The 25,923-nt window shown below is 39.2% G+C and overlaps 1 protein-coding gene across 5 annotated transcripts in view; it reads left to right on the top strand.

Moving 5' to 3' along the window:
* Positions 1-13,835: 13,835 nt before the first annotated feature.
* The window catches only part of LOC127663120 (fibroblast growth factor 13-like), a 136,077-nt gene continuing 123,989 nt past the window's right edge, over positions 13,836-25,923 (top strand). For 2 of the 5 annotated variants that reach the window (XM_052154582.1, XM_052154577.1), the window contains exons 1-2: positions 14,818-14,975; positions 15,252-15,432. In XM_052154582.1, the coding sequence (XP_052010542.1) occupies positions 15,384-15,432 (49 nt within the window). In that variant the 5' untranslated portion in view covers positions 14,818-14,975; positions 15,252-15,383. The other 3 variants (XM_052154579.1, XM_052154580.1, XM_052154578.1) reach the window with 3 other exon arrangements.

Genomic DNA, 25,923 nt, shown 5'->3' with positions numbered 1-25,923 from the left:
TGGATGTGGCGCTCGCACACCTGCGGAGTCAGAGCTTGCGAATTCTGAACTATTTGGACGACTGGCTGATTATGGCACAGTCACATACGGAGCTTCTGTCTCACAGAACAGTTCACCTCAGCCATCTGAACAGTTTGGGTCTTGCAGTCAATTGGACCAAGAGCTCACTACAGCCCAGTCAGGCAACTGGGATAGAACTAGACTCCGTGGCAATGACGGCTCGCTTATCTACACAGCGCACGCGCCGTGTTCAGCGACTAGCCGCGTCCTTTCAGATGAACAGCCTCACGCCTCTGAAAAAATTTCAGAGAGTGCTAGGTTACATGGCCTCAGCCGCAGCAGTACTTCAGCTGGGTTTACTGCACATGCGCCGCTTCAGCATTGGCTAAACACCAGCGTCTCGCCGGGCTTGGGACACAGGCCGCCAGCCGATCAAGGTGACTCAGACCTGTATTTCAGCTCTGCAGCCCTGGACAGTGGCTGAATGGTATCAGCGGGAGTGACGATGGGAGCTTTATCTCGCCGAAAGTCATCTCGACAGACGCGCCCAACACGGGTTGGGGCGCGTCCGCGAGGGCTCTCCGGTTTTTGGCCTATGGTCAGTTCAGGAAAAGCTCCTTCACATAAATTGTCTGGAAATGATAGCGGTCGAGTACGCGCTATGCGCTTTCTCCGGTCATTCAGGGTCACCACGCCCTGGTCCGTTCGGACAGCAGATCTGTGGTATCCTACCTAAACCGCCAGGGCGGTGTCAGATCCAGGAACCTCTTCCATCGGACTAAACGCATACTGAGTTGGTCCCAGTGCCACCTGAGCTCGCTGAGGGCGACGCGACGTGCCAGGCCACCTGAACGACGGCCCAGACAGACTGTCCAGAGACAATATTCCTCCAGGGGAATGGTCCCTGCACGCTCAAACAGTCCAGAAGTTATGGCGCATATTCGCAGAGCAGAGATAGACCTCTTAGCGCCAGAAGAGAACTCTCGCTCACTGCCCAATATTTTTCTTGAAAGCGAGGATGCGCTGGCCCAGGACTGGCCCAACCGCCCGCTTACGCCTTCCCTCCCGCCTCGCTATTGCCACAGGTAATGCAGAGGATCAGGAAACGCGTCACTCGGTGCTCCTCATAGCCCCGCGTTGGGAGAATCAGACATGGTTCCTTACGCAGCTGTCACTGACAGCCGCGGGCCCATCCCAGTGAGAGCAGATCTCCTCTCTCAAGCTCAGCGGCACGATCTGGCATCCCCACCCAGAGCGCTGGCGCTGCACGCGTGGGTGATCAACGACTACCCGTCACTCTGCCAGAAGGGGTAATAAACACCATCATACACGCTAGAGCCCCTTCCACGAGAAGACTCTATGCGCCAAAATGGTCTGTGTTTTCAAAATAGTGCACCGACAGAGACCTGGACCCACGGACATGTGGGGTGTCGCCGCTGCTCGTGTTTTTACAAGAGCTGCTGGATAAGGGCAGATCCCCATCCACGCTCAAAGTGTATGTGGCGGCCGCCACGGCATACGCTGAACCCCTGCACGGCCAGTCACTGGGAAAAACGAGCTGGTCATCCGCTTCCTCAAGGGAGCTAGAAGGATGAACCCCCGCACTCCCATCGGTTCCTATCTGGGATCTTTCTATAGTTCTCGAAACTATGAAAGCCCCCCTTTCGAACCGCTTCAATCCGTGGATTTGAAATACCTTTCACTCAAAACCGTTTTTCTGACTGCCCTGTCATCAGTCAAACGTGTGGGAGACCTTCAAGCGCTGTCTGTCAGAGCTGCTTGTCTTGAGTTTGGACCAAGTGACTCCAAGGTCATTTTAAAGCCTAGACACGGCTATGTTCCCAAGGTGATCGGTACTCCTTTCAGAGCACAGGTCATTTCCCTATCGGCGCTGCCAGCATCCGATAGCGAACGCGACGCCAATCTCCTTTGCCCAGTCAGAGCACTGAGATTGTATACTGAGTGCTCCGCCTCTGTCAGACGCTCTGAGCAGCTTTTCGCTTCGCTCGAGGGCGCACCAAAGGTCTCGCCTCGAAACAGACACTGTCTAGATGGATAGTGGACGCTATTGCTGCCGCATAAGCGTCAAAAGACCTGCCATGCCCGTTGGGCATTAGGGCTCACCCCACTAGAGGCATGGCCTCATCGTGGGCATGGTCCAGCGGGATTTCCATTCACGACATATGTGTGGCAGCGGGCTGGGCTTCCCTCCACCTTTGTCAGATTTTACAATCTGGAAGTGTCCGCCCTGCAGGCAAAACTAGTAGCGGTTTAATACGCTACAGCTCCCCTGGTGAGCTGCACTGATGGGACTCATTCCACACAGACCGGCACCGCCGCTCTGTCGCTCCTTCCCACTATGTGCTTATGTATTACACACACACTGGCCCGCACTCTTGCCGGCCAAATATTATTTCCCCACTCACAAGGGCTCCCCGGGTCCCCCACCCCTGGGGCTCATGCAGTGGATAGCTTGAGCGCGACGGCGTTGACAATGGGTTCCCGTGAGCGTAAGCTAGCTTACGCAATACGAGAGAACCTCTCGTAAGAGAACGAATCGGTTACCTAACGTAACCTCGGTTCTCTCTAGATGAGGGAACGAGTATTGCGTAGCCGGCCGTCGTTCAGCGCCTACGAGCGACTTTCGCTTCATTCAATGAAAACCAGGGTTCCAGCCTCACTGAACTACGCTTATATGCACTCTAGCCACGCCCATTTTGGCGGGCTTAGATGCAGTAGCGCATGGACGCCTCTCATTGGACGCGAGTTCGCCCAAGTTCGTCTATAGGCTGCAGCAGTTGCCGCAGAGCAAACAATGAGCTCGCTAGCTAGCCCGCTCAAGGTCTGCAGTTGCTGCACTGCGTTGACAAATGATACAAAATTAAGGATAATTTTTTGGCTTCAATATCTCAGAAAAGATGAATCTTTCCGTAGCGTAAGCTAGCTTACGTAATACTCGTTCCCTCATCTAGAGAGAACCGAGGTTACGTTAGGTAACCGATTCGTTTCAATGCGACGAAATCGTGTTGCTCAATTGAATAGAGACGTCTTCACTTTCACCAATGGCTGCAGTGTTCTACCGGGGTCGACTGTAGTAGGCTCTTCACATCGAGGTCTGGCGATCTTTCCTTTTCCACGATGAACTCTTGCACTCTTCCAGGCAGGGTGAATGCATGTTTTTTCACTATTTAACGGCTCCTGAATGTTTTCTCCAGACCAGAAAAAACCACGCTTCAACTGATGCCTTCGATGTCTTCTTTATTTAATGTCTTTCTCTCAAGAATCAGGACAATCAACATCACAAACATCAAATGGACACCGTGAAAATAAACCAAAATTACAATCAAATTCGTGATGAAGTGATTTTGCCATGACGTCGTTCGATATAAAGCTTATTAAATTGAAATCAATACACAGTACCTTAAATTATAAATAAATGATAACCAATATATACAAACATACCGTGTGCCTTCCAATCAGGATTCAGGAGACATTAGGAGACATTTTCTGACCAGACACTCCTCTCAATTTTACACCTCTTAATTCGTGTGCAACACATCATGTTTCTCAGCTTCTTCTCCGAGTTCACGCAAATAATCAAATCACATGACCAGTACGTCTTATGTCACTAATTTTCTCCAGTAGGTGTCACTATTGCCAAATTATCATGCAAATGAAATACAATTCCCAAATAAGTATTACACAACATTTATAAAACAAACAAAAACAAAAAAACTTTCAAAAGATGATGAATATTCAGCAAGAAAATACACTATCTGCGACAGCTACATGTATTATTAAATATAAAATGACATACATTACAATATATAAGGACATATATTGTCATATATTTCCCAAAATATGAAAAGTGGCAATTCCTTATGCATTATTCAGTATACAGGTGAAACTCGAAAAATTAGAATATCGTGCAAAAGTTCATTAATTTCAGTAATTCAACTTAAAAGGTGAAACTAATATATTATATAGACTCATTACAAGCAAAGTAAGATATTTCAAGCCTTTATTTGATATAATTTTGATGATTATGGCTTACAGCTTATGAAAACCCCAAATTCAGAATCTCAGAAAATTAGAATATTACATGAAATCAATAAAAAAAAGGATTTTAAATACAGAAATGTCGGCCCTCTGAAAAGTATAATCATGCAGATGTACTCAGTACTTGGTTTGGGCCCCTTTTGCATTAATTACTGCCTCATTGCGGCGTGGCATGGATGCTATCAGCCTGTGGCACTGCTGAGGTGTTATGGAAGACCAAGATGCAATAGCGGCCTTCAGCTCTTCTGCATTGTTTGGTCTCATGTCTCTCATCTTTCTCTTGGCAATGCCCCATAGATTCTCTATGGGGTTCAGGTCAGGCGAGTTTGCTGGCCAATCAAGCAGAGTAATACCATGGTCATTGAACCAGGTTTTGGTACTTTTGGCAGTGTGGGCAGGTGCCAAGTCCTGCTGGAAAATGAGGTCAGCATCTCCATAAAGCTTGTCTGCTGAAGGAAGCATGAAGTGCTCTAAAATGTCCCGGTAGGCGGCTGCGTTGACTCTGGACTTAATAAAGCACAGTGGACCAACCACCAGCCAATGACATGGCTCCCCAAACCAACACAGACTGTGGAAACTTCACACTGGACTTCAAGCATCTTGGATTGTGTGCCTCTCCATTCTTCCTCCAGACTCTGGGACCTTGGTTTCCAAATGAGATGCAAAATTTGCTCTCATCAGAAAAGAGGACTTTGGACCACTGAGCAACAGACCAGTTATTTTTTTCTTTAGCCCAGGTAAGGCGTTTGACATTTGAAGCCCATGTCCAGGACCCATCTGTGTGTGGTGGCTCTTGATGCAGTAACTCCAGCCTCAGTCCACTCCTTGTGAAGCTCCCCACACATTTGAATGGCCTTTTCCTGACAATCCTCTCCAGGCTACGGTCATCCCTGCTGCTTGTGCACCTTTTTCTTCCACACTTTTCCCTTCCACTTAACTTTCTATTAATGTGCTTTGATACAGCACTTTGAGAACATCCAACTTCTTTTGCAATTACCTTTTGAGGCTTTCCCTCCTTGTGGAGGGTGTCAATGATGATTTTCTGCACAACTGTCAGGTCAGCAGTCTTCCCCATAATTGTGAATTCAACTGAACCAGACTGAGAGACCATTTAAAGGCTCAGGAACCCTTTGCAGGTGTTTAGCTGATTAGAGTGTGACACTTTGAGACTACAATACTGAACCTTTTCACAATATTCTAATTTTCTGAGATTCTGAATTTGGGGTTTTCATAAGCTGTAAGCCATAATCATCAAAATTATATCAAATAAAGGCTTGAAATATCTTACTTTGCTTGTAATGAGTCTATATAATATATTAGTTTCACCTTTTAAGTTGAATTACTGAAATTAATGAACTTTTGCACGATATTCTAATTTTTCGAGTTTCACCTGTATGGATATATATTAACTAGGGCTTTCGATTTAACACGTTAATTCAGTGCGATTCATTTTATAAAAAATAACGTGTTAAAAAAATGTACGCAATTAATTGCAATGTCCCCGGATTGTATTAAGGAAGATTCCTGAGAAATGCAAGCTTGTAGTACCACTTGTTTACTCCAGAGGGCAGAAATCGAAATTGCAGCTATGTGGCAACATGCAGTTTATATACATTGAACAAAACAACCAGACAGCACAAAACAGACATTCGTTAAGTTGTTGCGTTCAAAACATTTGATGGGAGCGCAAATTCAAACTAACGGATCTCAAGATGTGTTCTAAGTATTAAACTATATTTAACTTGACACAGTGACCTAAACATTTTATGTTTATGACGCAACGCAACCGAGGTGCTACTCAATCATGTCTGACGTTTGTTGAAATTGACGGGTCCTTAAAGAAGCCCTCATAATAAATAATAAATCTCTGTTAAATAATTTGGTAGTAAACAATACATTGTATTCTAAAGCCATTTTTTGTATTGTCTTATCAATGATTAACTCTTCTGCCACAAGATTTTTTTAATATTTAAAGATAAATATATATACTTATTTCATCATATATTGAATTATTATTATATGAGGGGCTTTTTCAGCAAATATTTGTATATGTTATTAAATGTGATTAATCACGATTAATTATTCGGGACATAATGTAATTAATTTGATTAAAAATTTTAATCGATTGAAAGCCCTAATATTAACACAATGTATTATTCTATATAATTGTGAATATACAGAAAATAATTTAATATACTGAGCCTTAATATATAAGGAAATATATTTTCTTTGCTGTCTCCCTTTTCACCATTAAATCATAAAGAGTGCCTGCTCACTTAGGGTAGTTATAAATGGAAATACTGCAGGCTTGAAAGATGTGTCCATGCCTTCATCCCCTGTACATAGCCATTGACATTAATCTGGTATTTGTAAGAGTGCAACTCTGTTCATTAGCACAGTCCTTCTGTGTGCCTGAAAGCGTAATGTTTCATACCCACAGCCCCTGTGCACCACTCTAGCCCAATCCAATTTTAGAAGCTGACATTTAAACAATCTGCTTGATATTTAGTAAGATGATGAAAAGAAATAGCCACTTCATGCATTCTCAAAATGGAAAATATATTACTTTGGACTTTGTTTCTCTCTTTGTGATTTTGTGGCCAGACTTTTTTCAGGTGGTTCTTTAATAATGCAGTTTATGTCAAAATTGTGTTAAAATTGAGTTATGGCTGAAAACAGGTCTCTAGACTCGGATTAGAAGAAAACAGAGGGTGAACATTGCAGGAAATACAAAATCCACACCAAAACCAAGGCAAACTGCAGTACTTTGAAGCCATTTTTTAAGTTTCTGTGTTGGGATAGTTATTGAGTTTTCCCTTTGTAGGGCATTGTAAATTAAATAGATACACTTGTTTGTATAGGCACAGGCAATTTTACAGTAGGGACAGGTTGTTAAGTTAACATTACGGTGATAAGAGTTGGGGTGAGATTGCATAACTGTATTGCAACTGGAACTAGATAGGTACATTTCCTGAAGAAAATGTGAGTGGTGCTTGCCGTGGCAAAACTCGTCAAACAGCATGTTGTAACTTGAAAACAAAAAAATTACGGTCATAAATAAATCAGCCCAGAAGTCTGTACGATTTTCTGGTGCAGAAATATGTGATTTTTTACTCGGTTGCTAGGGTAAGCCCATGTGGTTGCTATGCAGTTACCAAGGTAATACAATACATGGCTCCTTTCCATCCTGAGTGAAATAAGTCAACCCGGAAGTCTGTAGTGTTTTCTGGTGCAGAGATATGTGATTTGTTACTCGGTTGCTAGGGTAATCCCATCTGGTTGCTAGGCAGTTACCATATTGATACTAATGAAGTGTCCTTGCCATCCTGGTTGAAATAAATCAACTCGGAAGTCTGTACTCTTTTCTGGTGCCGAGATATGTGATTTGTTTCTCGGTTGCTAGGGTAACCCCATCTGGTTGCTAGGCAGTTACCATAGTGATAGTAATCAAGTGTCCTTGCGATCCTGAGTGAAATAAATCAACCCGGAAGTCTGTACTCTTTTCTGGTGCCGAGATATGTGATTTGTTTCTCGGTTGCTAGGGTAACCCCATCTGGTTGCTAGGCAGTTACCATAGTGATAGTAATCAAGTGTCCTTGCGATCCTGAGTGAAATAAATCAACCCGGAAGTCAGTACTATTTTCTGGTGCAGAGATATGTGATTTGTTACTCGGTTGCTAGGGTAACCCCATCTGGTTGCTAGGCAGTTACCATAGTGATAGTAATCAAGTGTCCTTGCCATCCTGATTGAAATAAGTCAACGCAGAAGTATCTACGTTTTTCTGATGCAGAGATATGTGATTTGTTACTCGGTTGCTAGGGTAACCCCATGTGGTTGCTAGGCAGTTACCATATTGATACTAATGAAGTGTCCTTGCCATCCTGGTTGAAATAAATCAACCTGGAAGTCTGTACTCTTTTCTGGTGCCGAGATATGTGATTTGTTTCTCGGTTGCTAGGGTAACCCCATCTGGTTGCTAGGCAGTTACCATAGTGATAGTAATGAAGTGTCCTTGCCATCCTGAGTGAAATAAATCAACCCGGAAGTCAGTACTATTTTCTGGTGCAGAGATATGTGATTTGTTACTCGGTTGCTAGGGTAACCCCATCTGGTTGCTAGGCAGTAATCATAGTGATACTAATCAAGTGTCCTTGCCATCCTGATTGAAATAAGTCAACCCGGAAGTCTCTACGTTTTTCTGATGCAGAGATATGTGATTTGTTACTCGGTTGCTAGGGTAAGCTCATGTGGTTGCTAGGCAGTTACCATAGTGATACTAATGAAGTGTCCTTGCCATCCTGATTGAAATAAGTCAACCCGGAAGTCTCTACGTTTTTCTGATGCAGAGATATGTGATTTGTTACTCGGTTGCTAGGGTAACCCCATCTGGTTGCTAGGCAGTTAACATAGTGATACTTATCAAGTCTCCTTGCCATCCTGATTGAAATAAGTCAACCCGGAAGTCTCTATGTTTTTGTGATGCAGAGATATGTGATTTGTTACTCGGTTGCTAGGGTAAGCCCATCTGGTTGCTAGGCAGTTACCATAGTGATACTAATGAAGTGTCCTTGCCATCCTGATTGAAATAAGTCAACCCGGAAGTCTCTACGTTTTTCTGATGCAGAGATATGTGATTTGTTACTCGGTTGCTAGGGTAACCCCATCTGGTTGCTAGGCAGTTAACATAGTGATACTTATCAAGTGTCCTTGCCATCCTGATTGAAATAAATCAACCCAGAAGTCTCTCTGATTTTCTGGTGCAGAGATATAGTTACTGCTAAACGGTTGCTAGGGTACTCTGTGTAGTTGCTAGGGAGTGGCTTGGCAGCTGCCAATCATGAATCTCCAAAGGCTGCTTGTCAGTATGAATGATATAAACCAACTCCCATGCCTCTGTGACATTCAGAATGGAAGATATCCCTCTATGGATTTTGGTTGTTAAGGTGCTCGACAATGGTTGCTAGGGAGGGGCTAGGAAGTGTTGAAGTGATGCATGATTGGCTGTTTGCTGTCCCGAGTCAAACGAGACCACCCTTGTGTTTCTATGACACTTCTATCCGGAGATATCCCTTTGATCTTTTTCAATAGAAGTCTATGGGACTTGTTGCTAAGGTGCTCTTAATGGTTGCTAGGGCGTGGCTTGATAGCTTCACAATGATCCAGAGAGACTGATTGGTTGTCTGAGTAAAATGAGCCCACCCCCTCGTCTCTATGACACTGTGATCCAGAGCTATGTTCAATACAAATCCCTATGCCTTTTCATTTCATGGGCCGTCCTACACCATTATAAGTCAATTGGGGCATTTTTGGGCAGCTCCTGCCCCCAGGGGTGCAACTTTTACCCCATATTGAGGTATGCTCTTACAGAGCCTGCCAGCCTCTTCAAATGTGGCAAATCACACGTTTCTACGAAATCCTCGCTTGGAGATGTGACGCGTCAAAGTTTGTCTCAATGTTAAGTCTATGGGATTTTTCGGCCGCTTTTTTGCCCCTGGGGCAAATACCGTACCCCGATCGCTTATAAAAGTCATAGCACATGTGTCCTCAATAGGCCGTTCGATTTGACACCTCATTCGTGGGTCTACGCCAAACGGTGCGGGACGAGTTAGGTGCCGAAGTTTTGTTAAGAGATATAAAAATAAAAATAAAAATAAAAATAAAAAGTATAATAATAAGTATGTGAGATTACAATAGTGATGCTTTGCAAGCACCACTAATTAAAAGTAAAATGTTTAAATTGGATTCTGGGCATTTCACCATGGCATTTAGGTGCCATTTGTTCAGGGTAATTTTCTGTACACTGACTACAGAGACAGTTCCCCTGGAACAACCCAGGGTGAGTGTCATGTTTAAGGAAACAATAACAAGAGGGATATTTTTTACTCTTTATTGCAGTTCATGAGTTGTTCCTGCCTAAATTCAAACGTGCAACCAAGTCCAGAATCCTTGCCATTATACTACCACTACGAGATGACAGTGGAAGCACAAATACCTAAAAACAAAACAATTCTGAGATGCTGACCTGATTCACAAGTTTCCAAATATTTTTAATTTAAGACTCATTTTGGAATGCAGTGGACATGCAGACATAGCGCATGTGGAGGCTTCACGCTATTCACCGGCATCCACGCACAACTCACCCCACCGAGAGCAAGAACCACATGGAGGCTACCCCATGTGACTCTACCCTCCCTAGCAACCAGGCCAATTTGGTTGCTTAGGATACCTGGCTGGAATCACTCAGCACACCCTGGATTCGAACTCGTGACTCCAAGGGTTGTAGACAGCGTCTTTACTGGCTGAGCTACTCAGGCCCCCGAGTTGTGAACTTTTAATAGCCATGAACACTCCAGGTTGGATGCTTATATGTTTCAGTGCTAATCAATTGTTACACGCTAAAAATTCTGAGATGCTTTAGAGCCGTTTGCCCAGGTCAATCAGAATTTTCCCAGAAATGCAAGGCTTTCTATTAATAGTATGGTTACATATGCACAATCATGACATGGGTTGATAATCACCCTCACCGAATGCCATTTAAGAAAGAAAAATCTCTGTGTACTCTATCTGAGTGATGACATTTAAACCCAGTGGGGTCAATTGCGCCAATTTTAGGTTTGGGAGATGACAGAATTGTGATGTCAGGTCAAGGCCTTTGACTTCAGTTCAAACAGTTGGCTGACCCCATTGGAATTTGTCATTGCTACCATACAGTATGTGTACCATGCAGCACTGGAAGAACCATACATGTTTAATGCTAATGCAGCAAATATAGTGGACAAGAAATTGAGATATCCTCTCATTGGTATTTAATGAAAGCCTCTGTGGGTTTATAAACTATAATAAAAAGTCAGCCACAATACAACCAACCCCATGCATGTATACTCTCGGTATGATGTCATATCAATAGAATACTGATTGTAACAGAAAATAAATTACTCACTTATCAGTCCCTTATCAATATTTACCACGGCAATGAACTCAAACCTCAGCATAACAGTGTTCCATAAATCACTTTCATGCTCTTTATTCCTATAAAAAACATTCTCTCTGTCCTATAAAAATATTTTAAGAAAAATCAAGGTCCTAAAAACTCTTCTCAATGCTAGCACTTTTCAGACATTTTCCTGATTCATCAGTTGGTTTCCAAAAAAAAAACACCACTGGATTTTCTATACGAGCAGCCACCTAGACAGTCTTAATGAATTGAAAACAGATACCAAAATCATTTGATTTAAACATTGAGATTAAATAAAATATTCTGTTGACACAAAAAGATAATAGCTTTACTCTTGTAATCTACAAAGTCACTTTGATGTAAGTGCTTCTTCTCAAAACTAGCTATAGAAAAGAAACATGACAATGTACTGTAAAGCTGCCATTAATTTCAGCCCATATGTTCTAAACCTTTTTATGAACATTTGGATAAGTGTTGCCCACATAAAACCATATAATAATTTAATATTATATTAAATTATATTAGTCTTCGATCTTAACTATTGTTATTTATGTTTGAACTGAGTGACAGCAAAATGGACAGTGTGCGAGAGAGTGGGTAAATACTTAAGTTATCTTGTTTTGAATCTTGATCAAGAGTGAGCATGTGACATGCTGTGAGATGTTTGACTGGCTGAAGCAAGTATTGAGTTGGTACTATTGCTGTTTGGAGAATATTGTGGAGGGCTCTGCCTGACTGAAAAATTTATGGGTAAGGATACACACCGAGGGTTTGGAATACAGTAGGAATTTTCCTTAGCTATCTCACATCAGCATTCATTTTTTGTCTCCAATAGGGTCTAGATTTAAACATATAATAAAAAAGGGGAGGTTAGTATGTCACTCTATGCAGTCAGGATCAATACAGCCTCAAAACATATGTGACATCAAACATTAGACCAAACATTCCTCATAAACCAAGTGGCCAGTGGTCTATTGATTGTATAGTGATTAATGTGATCAAATTAAACATTCAAAAAGACAAAAACTTAATGGAGATTATAACATACAGTATTAATCCTGCCAATATAGGGAGTTGCTAACATTAAACACTATACACCATAACCCACTATCCACACATTTTTCATTTATTAAAAGCTGAAACAATCTATTCAATATTAATTCAAAGTTAAAAGTGATTGTGTTTAGCATTTGCAAATCAATGTTGTGTAGTATTTGAATAAGCATAATGTTTCAGTATTGCTGTTGGTGCTACTAGCAAGATTTAATTTACAAGGGGATGATGACAGACTTAATTACAATGCCAGGACAAGATACTACCAACACTAAATGTTTTGTAAATAACTGTCACTTTGTGCTATTTCAAGCATTTAGCTCTAATAATACTCACAACTGTCTAAATTTTTGTCCACCATAAATTACCATTTAGAACAAATGTTTAAACGGTTACATAAATATTGGAATCTAGGTCAAAAGTAGCTGATACATTTCATTGGAGAACATTTTTGGGCTCCATACTTGACAAACATCACAGCTAAAGTGAACATACAATGGAGTCTGAGTATCACAGTAACAGTGAAGGGCAAAGGGAGGTTAGAATAGCCGCCAGCTCTCTCATGCAGAAATGTGAGTTTTTTTCTGACAAACCCAAAAGACACACTGCTCAGATAAGCCAATTTAACTTGCACATCTTGGATGGCCTCTTTTCATGCCTGCCATGTTCTTGTCTTCACCAAGGTGACTTTGTAGATTGCAACCTCAAAATGCCATCATTATTTGTGGAAGCTAACACCATTCTGATGGAAATCCATAATGTATCTGTTTAACCCTTTTCACTCTCAAGTCAACTTTTAAGTTTGCCCTTTTGTAAGACTTAAGTTAAGAGGCCAGAATTTTGTATTTAATTGCAAATGTTTAATGCTTTCATTATCTGAATAAATTGTACACACACACACACACAAATTCAATTTACAGTAAAATACCTGAAGCTGTGTTTGTCAGAAATGTACCACAAAAAAAGAAAATACAATGTCAATTTGATGAATGTATATGTGATGGTTTACTGCAGTTTATATTAAAAAAATAGTATAAACTTGATAGACTAACCATCTGGAATTATACAAATCTGACAACTTTGCACTTGAAAATATATTGTTTAACTCTGTGGTAAATACAGAAGGCCATGTGATGTTCATCAAGAGAGGCCCTTCCTGGAAAACTGGCCAATACACATTGAGAGACAGTTACACAAACACAATACACCATTAGGGTAACACGTGATAGAAATCAATAACTAAACTACATTAAAATATAACATAGAACCCCACTATGTACATAACTGATATAAAAAAAAAAAAAATGTGATGGGTGATGCAGGGACTTCTGGGAATTCCCGATTTTATTTTCCACAGTTTACTGTAAAAATACATCTCTTTTCTTTCTTTTTTTAAATAGACATTTTTTTTATTAATCATGAATTATAGAGTGAAATCATACTTTTTACATCTAAAAAAACTATATTCTACTTTAAAATAAACTATTTTAAACATTTAAGTAATTTTAATGTTTTACCTTAAATGTTAAGGAATGTTCCTGTTCACAAATGTTTTACTGTAGTAGGTTATTTGTACATTCATACATTGGAATAAAAAAAAAGCAAAAAAAAATATATTCAGTTTTCTTCCACAAAGGAGTAGGCTGTAGCCTAATCTGTCAGGTGATAAACGCAGAGTCTGATGTCGCTTTCCCTGTGAAAAAAAAAAAAACAGGAAAACAGAGGGGGAGACAGTATTTCAAGAGAAACATTTCTGGTTCGATAGATGTCAAAAGCTGACAAAGTGATCAGCGGAGTATTTTATTTGGAGGAGTTTGACGAGAGAGAAAAAGGCTGAACCGATCGGTCTGCCACAATTTATCCATCGGTTTATAAGGTAAGAAAGATATCCTTAATCTGCGAGACTTTGTTTCGAAATCACACGTTTATAAACATCAGAATTGTTTTCTGCTGTAAAACCGAATGATTTGCATTTCTTTTTCTTTTTTTCTTCAAATTAGATGCGTTTTAACGGGATCGGATCACATGACATTTAAAACTGTGCATAACTACTGTAGCCTACTATTCTCGCACATTTGGAAGTAGGCTACAGGCTACTCAAGGCACATACATACAGGCTGTGGCTACAGACAGGGCTACTTTAATGTTTCATAACTGTGGATTCACATGGATTTTGTCATAAGTCATTCACATTCAGTCATTTTACAGGCAAATTCTAACATCACTGATGCAGGTATAGTCTACAAATAGCTTAGGCTAATGCACACATTAACTGCGCTCATGGAGATCGCTTTACTGACAAGTTGCATGTTAGCCAAAGCTCTTTTATTGAGTTAATGCTCTGTGGATTGCGTTATTAAAATCTATACAGTATTAAATAAACAAAAAAAAAGACGGGGATTGGAATGTTATAGGCTAAAGCCTATATTTTGCTTATAAGATCCTATTTATAAAAGACAGCGTTTATAAATAGGCTTCATTTCTCTTTGAAAATATCTAAGCGAACTACATTTTCCACTTGCAATAAACCGTTTCTGGGGAGCAATATGTTCCGTTTAAACGCGATATGCTAATACCCCTTTTGAATGGATTGCGGTCAAACTACAGCATATGGTGTGCTTTACATCAATCCCAGTTTCAACATATGCTGGTCGTAGACTATAGACAAGTAGTACATTCGTGAATATCTGTTGCCGATTCAAAAGGTGGTTCCTTACAGTTTATCGTCCTTCGCGTGCTGTGTCACAGCTGACGTCGACTGACACTCGGTGGAATCCCCTTTCCTTTCGCTCGTTCTTTTTGTTCGAGAGGATTCTTGTTTTCATCTCAACACCTCGAGGTTCGCGGTGGAGCCGTTTACCCCTTATCAATGTGCATTAATGTAGGAGACAACGTGGAAGAGATAAGGTGAGATAACCTCCTTGATAACAAAGACCACTAATGTGTCTTACCTTGCGGCTGCGTTTTATCCTGAAATTGGCGGACTTGTTACAACCACGCGCTTTGTAAACTCGACCTCTGTTGCCTCTATAAAGACTGACAATGTTTGACTGTATAGACGGTTGTGATGTTAAATCTCTATAGACGGTAAGAAAACCATACATTTTGCTCTCGTGTAGAAAAAAAAAACAAAACAAAAAAAAACATTTTATATTTTTTTTTTTTACAATTTATTTCTTGCAGAGCTCTTATCTCATCACCTGGCACCTTTGTTTTGGATGTGCCACAGATTTCGTAAAACGGCAGTGGGTAAAGACAACTGACGGATTTCGGGTTTTAGTCTAAATCGGGATCTATACATCCAAACTGGGATCTATGAGCGGAAAAGTGGCGAAGCCTAAAGAAGAAAAGGATGCTTCAAAGGGTAAGAAGCGAGTCTTGAAACGCCTCGATTGCTGACCTTACATCACAGGTTTAAAGCGACCGTGAGCTCATTCATCTCTCACTCGTTGCATTGTTCTCCAACAGTTACGGAAATTGTCCAAGATAATGGTGAAACGTCTGTCTAGGACAAACGTTTATGAGAAAATAAAGATTAGAGAAAGAAACATCATTATTATGAATTATTACCAGGTGTGCTTTGTAACAAAAATGATGTAGCTACTACAAGATCAACGACATAATAAAGAACGAAAACCAGCACATGCCATTGTCTATTTTAAAAATGAGATGAATGAACTGTCGCTTTAACGTAGCCTGATGGCAATAAAAACCAGTGCCACTGCTTGATTATCCCGTTGAAATTCCACTTTGTGTTTTCTCTCATGCTCATTACGGTAGGTCTAAGCAACCATCTTAATCATTAAAATATTTATAACATTTGCAAATGATCTGTGCTGTGTGATGACGCTTTATCGTTTGTTTGGGTAGCTGCTGTACTGCGCAAATGACCTATTGCGTAAAACTGGCTTCTGCATGTCTCAGGAACAGCCGCGCTTCAGCGGGATGTAAACTGACCGACTATTGCCATGGAGACAAAGGGGCTACAGGGTTACCAATGAAACCTCGCGCGATTAATTGATGTGCATGCTGTCTGTTGATGTTTTTTGTTTGTTGTTTTTTTGTTTCTTCAGTTCACAATGACATGAATTTGCTGTAGCCTTTGTTCCGCCTGAAGAATATACACAGTATAGTGCACAGGATAGCCCAACAAATAATCAAAACTGATGACAAATAACGAAAATGGATATGCCTCATGGTGTTCAACACAATTCAAATAAATTAGCAAAGATATTTTGTCTTAATAAAATATGAATATATAACGGTTATATGATTAGATTGAATTTTTGTCTCTTACTGTAGATTCTTTTGTGCAGGTAGTAATACAACTGTTCTGTAGCGTCATTAATATAAAATGCATAATTATTGAGAAGCAATGATGATCAAGTGAGTATATTATGAATTAGCCTATATAATGAAAAAATATTGAAACTCATGCACATGAAAAAAGAGGAAAAACTGACAGCTGGCATCATATTGTAGAAATAATTAAACAAATCCTCATGCCGTTTTTTATATTATTGTTTTGGTTTTCAATGTACAGTAGTTTTTTTTATGTAGCACTTTGTCAATGCATTGTTTGTGACTCATTCACTCAGCATGCCAGCTTCATGTTATTTGTTTTAGGCTACACATTGTGACTGCCTCTGCATCATTAAAACTTTCAGGATTTAATTAACTTCAAGTTAGATTAGTACTAAGGATACACGTGTTAAAGTTTGTTTTACTTAAAGGCATAGTCCACCCAAAAATGAAAAGTTTTACTTACCCTCATGCCATCACAGAAGTGTTTGACTTTCTTATCTCTGCTGAACACAAAGCTTTTTAGAAGAATATTTCAGCTCTGTTGGTCCTCACAATGCGATTAAATGGGTACCAAAAGGTAGAATCTCCAAAAGCACATAAAGGCAGCTTAAAAGCAATCCATACGACTCCTGTTGTTAAATCACTGGAGTGGTGAGTGGCTAAAGCACAGGGCTGTTAATCAGAAGGTCACAGGTTCTAACCCCATGGCCACCAGCATTGTGTCCTTGAGCAAGGCACTTAACTCCAGGTTGTTCCGGGGAGATTGTCCCTGTAATAAGTGCACTGTAAGTCGCTTTGGATAAAAGCGTCTGCCAAATGCATAAATGTAAATGTAAATCCATATATCTTCAGAAGTGATTTGATAAGGGTGGGTGAGAAACAAATAAAAATGTAATGTGTTTTTTACTATCAATCCCCACTTGGTGGTGGTGGTGGTGTTGCTGCATGAGTGTGTCTTTAGTCGATGGAGGTTGTGGTAATGATCTTCATTTAATTTCTTTAGGGTTAGCACCATGATGATACAATTAGATCCTTTGATTCATTTTCCTTCATTTTCACAGCACCTCACTAGATCTGGCCCTGCACTGGAATCTTATGGATTACTTTTTTTGTGCTTTTTGGATCTTAAAAATTTGGTAACCATTTATTTGGACCAACAGAGCTAAGATATTCTTCTAAAAATCTTTGTTTGTGTTTAGCAGAAGAAAGACAGCTATACACATCTGGGATAGTATGAGTGTGAGCAAATGATTAGAGAATTTTCATTTTTGGGTGAACTATCCCTTTTAATACTGGATGCTAATAAAACTAAGGAATCCTAAGGTGGCTGGCACCAAGGTGTCCAAGTGTCTCAACAGGTCAGTTCACAACCTCCCACTCTTGGTTCTCTACCTATAATCTGTAAAAAGTATGAGCACTGTTGTGCTCTTCCACTCAACATTTAGGCAAAAACTCATTAAATACTATCACATTTGTAATTGCATAATATTTACTTGTTTAAAAAAAAAAAAAAAATGAAAGCCACCATTTATGTTAGAGCCATAGCACAGCATTAGTGCAAAATTTCTTGGCATGTTGGAGCCATAATGCTTAGGCAGGTTGTGCAAGTTTTAGTCAGATCTGCAACATATCCCATTCTCTTCTTTCTATTTCCTCTTCCCTCTTCACTCATTGTAGCTGATGAAAATGTGCCAAAAATGTAAAAGTTTTCATTTTTAAAACAGTGTAACTGTGTTAAGGTGTCCCACTCTGATGTGTATAATATAGGGATTGATAAATGTCAGTGAGAGTAGCTAACATTGCACTGTAATTTAGGCAGATGGTGCTGAATGCTCAAGGGCATATGAATACAGCATAGGCTAATTAGCCAGAGGATGAATGCCACAGGGCCTGGACTGGTTGAGCAGGGCTTGTAAGTCTTTCTTATTTCCTTGCAGAGGAATTTAACTCCAGGCTAGATGCAGAGCCAAATCAATAGGCATCCAGAGCATAATTTAGAGAAGCTTCATTAATCACAAAGCGGCCACACATTTTTTTGTGCCCCGCTCTGACACCTGCTCTAATCTTCTTGGCATTGTGACACCCAGACTGCTGCAGTATACAAATCCTCTGATGGCGTGTAACTGGAGCTGGAAGAAAATGCTCTCCAGACACTGGATAGATAGCTGAATGACTTGTATGTCAGTGGATGTTCAGATTGTGTTTGTACATTGCTGTTTTTTTGTAACTAAAGCTTGGTACAAGATTAAGCAATGCCAGGAACATAAAAGAGCAGACTGTAAACTTGTAGTTTTGATTTTCCTACCCACATTTCACCCACAAGGTGAGGCGAGCCATATCATTTAACATTGTAAATTGGAAACAAAAACACTTACATTCCTGTGAGATAAGCAGAGGCACCGTAGAACACATATGAAACATTCTCTAATTAAGGATATCATTTAATTGATGTTTTTTAGTAAGCAAGCTTTATTGGACAATGCTTTCAAGGGATAGATCACCCAAAAATGAAAATTCTCTTGTCATATAATCCCCATGCTATCCCAGATATGTATGACATACTTTCTTCTGCAGAACACAAAGATTTTTAGAAGAATATCTCAGCTCTTTAGGTCCATACAATGCAAGTGAATAGGTGGCAAAATTTTTAAGCTCCAAAATGCACATAAAGTCAGCATAAAAGTAATATATAAGACTCCATTGGTTAAATCAATATCTTCTGAAGCAATATGACAGGTGTGGGTAAGAAACAGATGAATATTTAAGTCACTTTTTTTTTAAACCATAAATTCCTCTCCCTGCCCAGTAGGGGGCGATATGCACAAAGAATATAAATCACCAAAAACAAAAGAAGGACTTAAATATTGAACTGTTTCTCACCCACACGTATAATATCTCTTCAGAAGCTACGGATTTAACCACTAGAGTATTATGGATTTTATGCTATTTTTATGGGCATTTTGGATTTTAACAATTTTAGCATCCATTCACTTGCATTGTGAAGAGCTGAAATATTCTTCTAAAAATCTTTGTTTGCATTCAGCAGAAGAAAGAATGACATACACACCTGGGATGGTATGAGGGTGAATAAAAGATGATAATTTTCAGAATCACTTTTGATCTTTTTAAAAAGTCTGATTTTTCTGTATAACTCAGATAGTTGTGTGGTTGCAATGTAAGTGTTTTCTAAAGGCTGTGTAAGGACAGCGATTTGAGTCAGTACACATTCTAGTCTGCAGCTTCCTGACAAAAATCTCAGCATACAGCCCTAGAGAAAGACTTCATTTGCATAAGAGAGCTGTCACTCTGTATTGCTGACTCTTTAACTCTTTCCTCCACCTCAACAATGACGGCATGCTGGTGAAAGCAGCATGATTAGCACACTCTGATTGGCTGCCCATTTCTCTCTCTAGCCTGTTCCCCAGCTTCTCTCAAGACAACACTGCTTGTCATAACAGCGGCCTCAAAATCTGCTTGAAAAGCGAGAGGAGAATAATGCAGATCTTGCTTTGTTTGTGTTGGAGGGTAGTCATAAAATTTGAAGTGCCTCTCCTCGCATTGGCAATTGCCTAAACTGAGGGTAATGGTTGATATAACTGTTGTTGTTTAGTTGTAGTGGAATAAATATTCAAGCATGTCACCTTCAAACAAGTAAGAGCACAATGTAGGTGATTCATCTTAAATGACATCTGATTCATCTGACCTTAAAATCTTCAAATAACGGTTAGCTCTGAAAGCCTTCTGATGGGAGTGGAGGTGTAAGCTACCCTCTTAGTTTCATTGTTTTGTACTGTGAGCTTTTTATTTAATTTAGCTGTTTGATCAGAATTTGTTACATCCAAAAAGTGTCATTATAATATAAAACTATTGAGTGAGTGAGAGTGACCCTAAATGGCCCATTGTGCTGGAATTCTCAAATTGTGACTGATGACAGCTGTCACATGGTAATGGTTGTAATGGGATTTACACAACAATGCATTATGGGGATTAAAACCCAATCAGTCTCTCTATGTTGCACATGTAGGGCACTACTACACACCCTATAAACTGGGAATATTCGAGTGTTGTAGAATATGTTAATTAAATGACTGTATATCAAGTATTATTTTCTGATGAGTCATAATCTGCAGAATAATCATGTCCATAACCAGTTTTACTGATCAATTTATCTGTATTGTTGGATTCTTTCATTACACTAATGGCTTGATTCAGAGGACATCTTTTGTGTAGGTGTGGGATTATGAGTCAGTTCAGGATTATGGATTACAGGTCTGAATGGAATTGTTTGAGATTTAGAAATGCATTTTCATGCCATTTATTGAAGATAATCTTCTCTGATTCATGTCATTTATGGGCACTGCTTATGTCCACTCTGGGTGTTGGAGTGCATAGAAAAATTTCGATAACACTAACGTGTACAAAATTAGCACACTATTTAGCATTAAGGTAAATACAATTTTAATCATAGCCTATACTGTTTTTCCAAAACTGGCATATATAGTGATATACAAACCATGTGGCTATAGGTTGTATGGAATTGCTTTTGTCATGATGTTTGGCTCTATGACTTTCAGTAAGACAGCCTTGTGGATAAATGTAGTAATTGTTGTAGTGGAAAATATACCTACACATGTTCTTAGACCTCAGATAGTCTGTAGGCCTAACTGATTAGAACAAAGATATGCATGATACATCTATAATGCATTCGCTTTAAGGAATTTTCACAACAAATGTGAACCTTCTTTGCAATTTATCGCCGTGATTACCATTTTAATGAAAACAATGGATTCCTAACGAACCCTTTCACACCTGGAACAAACGTTTGTGCTAAATCACACACCGACAAAGCAAAGCTTTTTTTACGGTGGGTGTGTAAAAAAAAATAACAATTATTCACCCCGTGAAGAAACGTCTAAAAAAAATTTAGCTGTAAATCACGTGTTAGGAGCTGCTGCATTTCCCAAAACCAGCAAAACAGGTGTCGCTAAAGCACATAAAGCTGATTTGACCACAACGTTAAATGCTGAAGCAGTGAGAACGTGTGTTTTCATTTGCATCAAATGCCTTAAAATGAAAAAAAAAAAAAATTCTCCCATGGGTTCTCTTAACATGTAAATGATATTTCTGTATCATTGCCTTGCATCCCATTCAAAAAGCTCTTTGATCTTACATGGATTGTCTTCATATGTTGTTGTATTTTGTCCTTTGCATTTAATCTTAGGTGAGTCCTCTTATATCTCTAATATATCATATATCGCATATATATATATATATATATATATATATATATATATATATATATATATATATATATATATATATATATATATGATATATTAGAGTTATAAGTTCAGTTCTGAAACGACGTTTTGTGTGAAAAGGCATTTACGTGAACAAGTTGTAGGAGAGTTAAACTTTCAGTAAACACTCCTACTCCTCAGACCAAGTAAAGATCCCACAATTACAGAAACAGTAAGTGGATTATTACAGTGATGCTTTTTGTTACACAATATCCAGTGATCCATGGCAATTGTGCTGACAAATATTCTCTCTCAGTGATCACAGGTGACAAACCCAACATCAGATAAGCAATTCAGTTCTGAAACCATCACATCACCTTGCTGATTATTGTCACTGTGTCAATATCGCTCTGAGTTGGCTGTTCAGTCTCTGCTATGGATATTGTGTTTTGCTTAATTACACTTCCCCCGGGTCTGAACGTTGCACCGCTTAATGGGATATCATTTTCTGCTGCAAATCCAACAGAAGACATTTATGAATTGATGGTCAAGTTTATTTACATTTATGCATTTGGCAGACGCTTTTATCCAAAGCAACTTGCAGTGCACTTATTACAGGGACAATTCCCCCAGAGCAACCTGGAGTTAAGTGTCTTTCGCAAGGACACAATGGCTCTGGGGATCGAAATAGCAACCTTCTGATTACCAGTTATGTGCTTTAGCCCACTACGGCACCACCAGATCAGGCAGGTGCCATTCCTGCTTTTCAGAAGGCAATCAGTAATAGTTTCAGGATGCCTTTCAGTCTACACATTCTCATGTCGAAATAGTAAGGGTTCATACGACTTTTCTAAATTTGGCTAATTTGTATGATATCGTATGACTGCACTCGTATGAATTCATATGACTTTCACTACAGACAATGACATCGCTTGACCTCGTTTCCATCTAATATGCGACAATTACTTGCTTCTATCACACACAACAGCTTCCTATTATGTTTACACACTCAACTAACGATTGGTTGGGTTTAGATGAGGGGTTTGGTTTAGGGCATAATATTAATAAGCATGTCCTTAACGCCTCGTGTGCGAAACTCGTGCTTACTTCCACATTAGACAACTGGGCATTTGCATGTGATGAAATGGTACGAAATCACACAAAATAGCCCACTCGTAAAATATGTATGAATTTTCATGAGACTAGGATGCTTTCAGTTCTCTTTGGTCAGAGGGAGGTATAGGATATAGGAAATGGGCTTTGGACACAGGTTGGGATTTGGCAGAGTCTGGTGAGCAGACATAAAGGATGGACAAGTTTGCAGAAGCCACCTGCCCCTTATAAAAACTGTTTATAATATTGAGCCAATCAGCTAACTAAAAGTGGCAACAATTCTATCTAATGTATTTATAATTTTCAAAATAATGTAGCCTTTTAGTTTTCATTTATAATCTACTTTTTCTAATGAGTAGCAGCATAGAGTGGCAAATATTTAAACATGCACTTCTAAAATGACCACTCTAATTCTGAATCTCATTTAGGTAAATCTGTGTGTTTATGTATTTGTATTTATACAAACCTGCATAGCTTCAATTTAGTTAGCAACGTGTGGTGCAGTGGCGATTGCTTTAAGATTATACAGGAAGCACAGATTTCCCTCAAATTTCATAAAAGTTGCACCAATGAGGAGTTTAATATATATAGACATGAGCTATGCGTTTTAAATATTTTTGCAAAAGTGTAAAATATCACACATCACTGTCACACTGTTCGTTGAAGTAACGCATCCCGCTTTGTTCTACATGAATAGGTCCATAGAACTGGACATAAGGCATATAGACTTTAATGGTATTCTATGACAGATCGCTGTACCATTCAAATCAATTGCACAATACACTGATGTTCATGGACGTGAGGCTCTCAACATGTCATTTTGGGCCCCGCCTGTCGCTGTAATTCTCTCAGAGCTTATGGGAGGTTTGTGAGCACTGTTTGCATTGGATTTGCATCTTATTGCCTATTGGGCTTTTAATCCATGTATTTTTGTCTCGTGTTGAAGCCCGGCATCTCTGTATGATGAATGGTCGAGCTCTCAAATGAGCCTAACTTTGCAACAAATGGTGATGTATGTGATTGACAGCATATTAAAAAATGTTAAGTAACGCGGTCAAGGGCAGTTATTGTAATCTGATGTATACAACGTTTATTTCAGCTTTCATAATTGGTTATTTTGCCTATATTGTTGCTAAAGAAATTGCCCCATATGAGTAAAAGTTTGATCAGCTTTGGTTGCAACGTTGCAGCAACAGTGAAAACCATTAACTGTGCTTCTCCATTTTTGAAAAGCGCCAGCCACCACTATATTATATCTTACAACTTTTGCAATAGGGTAGCTTGACTGCTTTATATGTAGCTTGTGGCTTGAGAAGCTACAGTTTCAAAGTAATACTGGGCTGCAGTGTCACAAATCTGCTCAGACCAAATAAAAACTCATAAGGAATAGTCAATGTTGACGTGATATATGTGAAAGGAAGGCCATTTGAGATGAGATATTCTCACATCATGTGGATGGAACTCCATAACTACTATCAAAGTTCACCCTCCTCTACTTCTGAGCTTTCAGTCAGTTCCCATGGGTGTCTTTCTACCTGTTCTGTCATAGTTCGACAAAGAGGTAAAAAATAAACTCCATGCTTTAATTGGTAATTCCCATTGACCATTGGGGTCCAGAAAGTTTGTAGCGTAGGGCTAAAGTGCAAAATGAGATCACAGATGATGATCAAGTGACACGGAGGCACGGACCTTTAACTGCACAATTGCCCTTTCATTACAGTGTGAGGTCCAAGTTAAAGGACAAGAAGCCTCCTGTCAAGTCCATGCAATCCTGCTATTTAATAGTTTAGTGAGATAGTTGTTAAAGCAAATAGCTGTGACTATGGCTGCATGTGTGCAAATATGTTTGGTAAATGTTAATAGTCTCTTTCCTATACTCAGTTAGTGCTGAGGATTAGTCATTTGTTTGATTATGAACAATTTAAAGCTGTCCAAATTAGAACTTGCATAAGTAAGAAAGAGATGTGATAAAACCTAACAGTGTCAGAGAAGATATAGACTACTGCAAGAAAAATGCATTATGTTGGAGCGGAGGGTGAATAGCTGTCCTCTGTAGGTGGTGATCATAGCAGAATTGAGCAATGGAAATAGCACTATATTTTTTTGATTACATTGATGGGCAGTTGAGTGACAGTCACCCATCTCCCCCACTACAAGCAGAGCCTATTGAATCTCCCATTGATTATTTTTTCTAACTTGTCAGAAACTAATCTGTGCCTCCATAGTGTCCATTAAAGCCCAGGTTGACACGGGTCTGCCAAAGTAGTCATTACCTGAATTTACACTTTTAGTTTCTGGAGCCACTAAAATCAATTCTTCTAGCCTTATTAAGCACTTAATTTCTAACAGAAGATTTCAAGCAGTAGCTTAAAGTAGCTGGCCAGAAGTCTTGCAGTCAGAAGTCTGGCCCACTCTGTAGCTTAAGATTCACCAACGTAGACAAAAAGTGACCAATCACAGTTTTTGTTTTTATGTACCATTTAGGGGTGGAAAAATCTGAAATCGATATTATCAATAATGTACTAAATGATCAATAATAGACTGGCGTAGAAAAACAAAACCATTTAAAAGATGGTTCAGAAGTTTCTGCGAACGGTTGTATGGAAAACACCAAAGACAGTAGTGGGAAATGTGTGCAGACTTTGTAATGATAATTTTCTCAAATACAACTCAGAAGTGGAATACAGTTCTGCTCATGGATATCTAGTTTACTTGTTTTTAAGTGCCTTAGACAAAACTTGGAAGCACTTTATAATAACTTTCATTAATAAATCACTAACAAACTTTATTTAGTGCTTAGCAGATCATTTGTTAATATATATATATTCAAATAGTTAGAAATATGAGATAATGCACTTTTTATTTTTAACTAATGAATTTAACTAACATTACATAACACTTAACAGATCATTAGTTCATGTCAAATAAAATACTTGTTATTCAGCTTTCAATTCTATCTGGCTTTGCACTTTTTAACATTAATAAACCGTTTTTAAAAATGTTACAAAATGACAAACAGATAATTTGTTAATGTACACTTGAATGCTTACAAATTTTTTCATAAATTATATATAAATGAGCTCATGCACTTTTTTTACTTTCACAAATGTTTTATATAATTAATATCTTTCACTACTTCAAACACTATTAATAATAAAAAATTATGGTGTAGGTGGTTTTGTTTATGCATGTAAGCA

This window comes from Xyrauchen texanus, chromosome 23 (genome assembly GCF_025860055.1).
Source record: "Xyrauchen texanus isolate HMW12.3.18 chromosome 23, RBS_HiC_50CHRs, whole genome shotgun sequence".
Classification (NCBI taxonomy): Eukaryota; Metazoa; Chordata; class Actinopteri; order Cypriniformes; family Catostomidae; genus Xyrauchen; species Xyrauchen texanus.
This window is presented reverse-complemented; position numbering and strand designations above follow the sequence as displayed.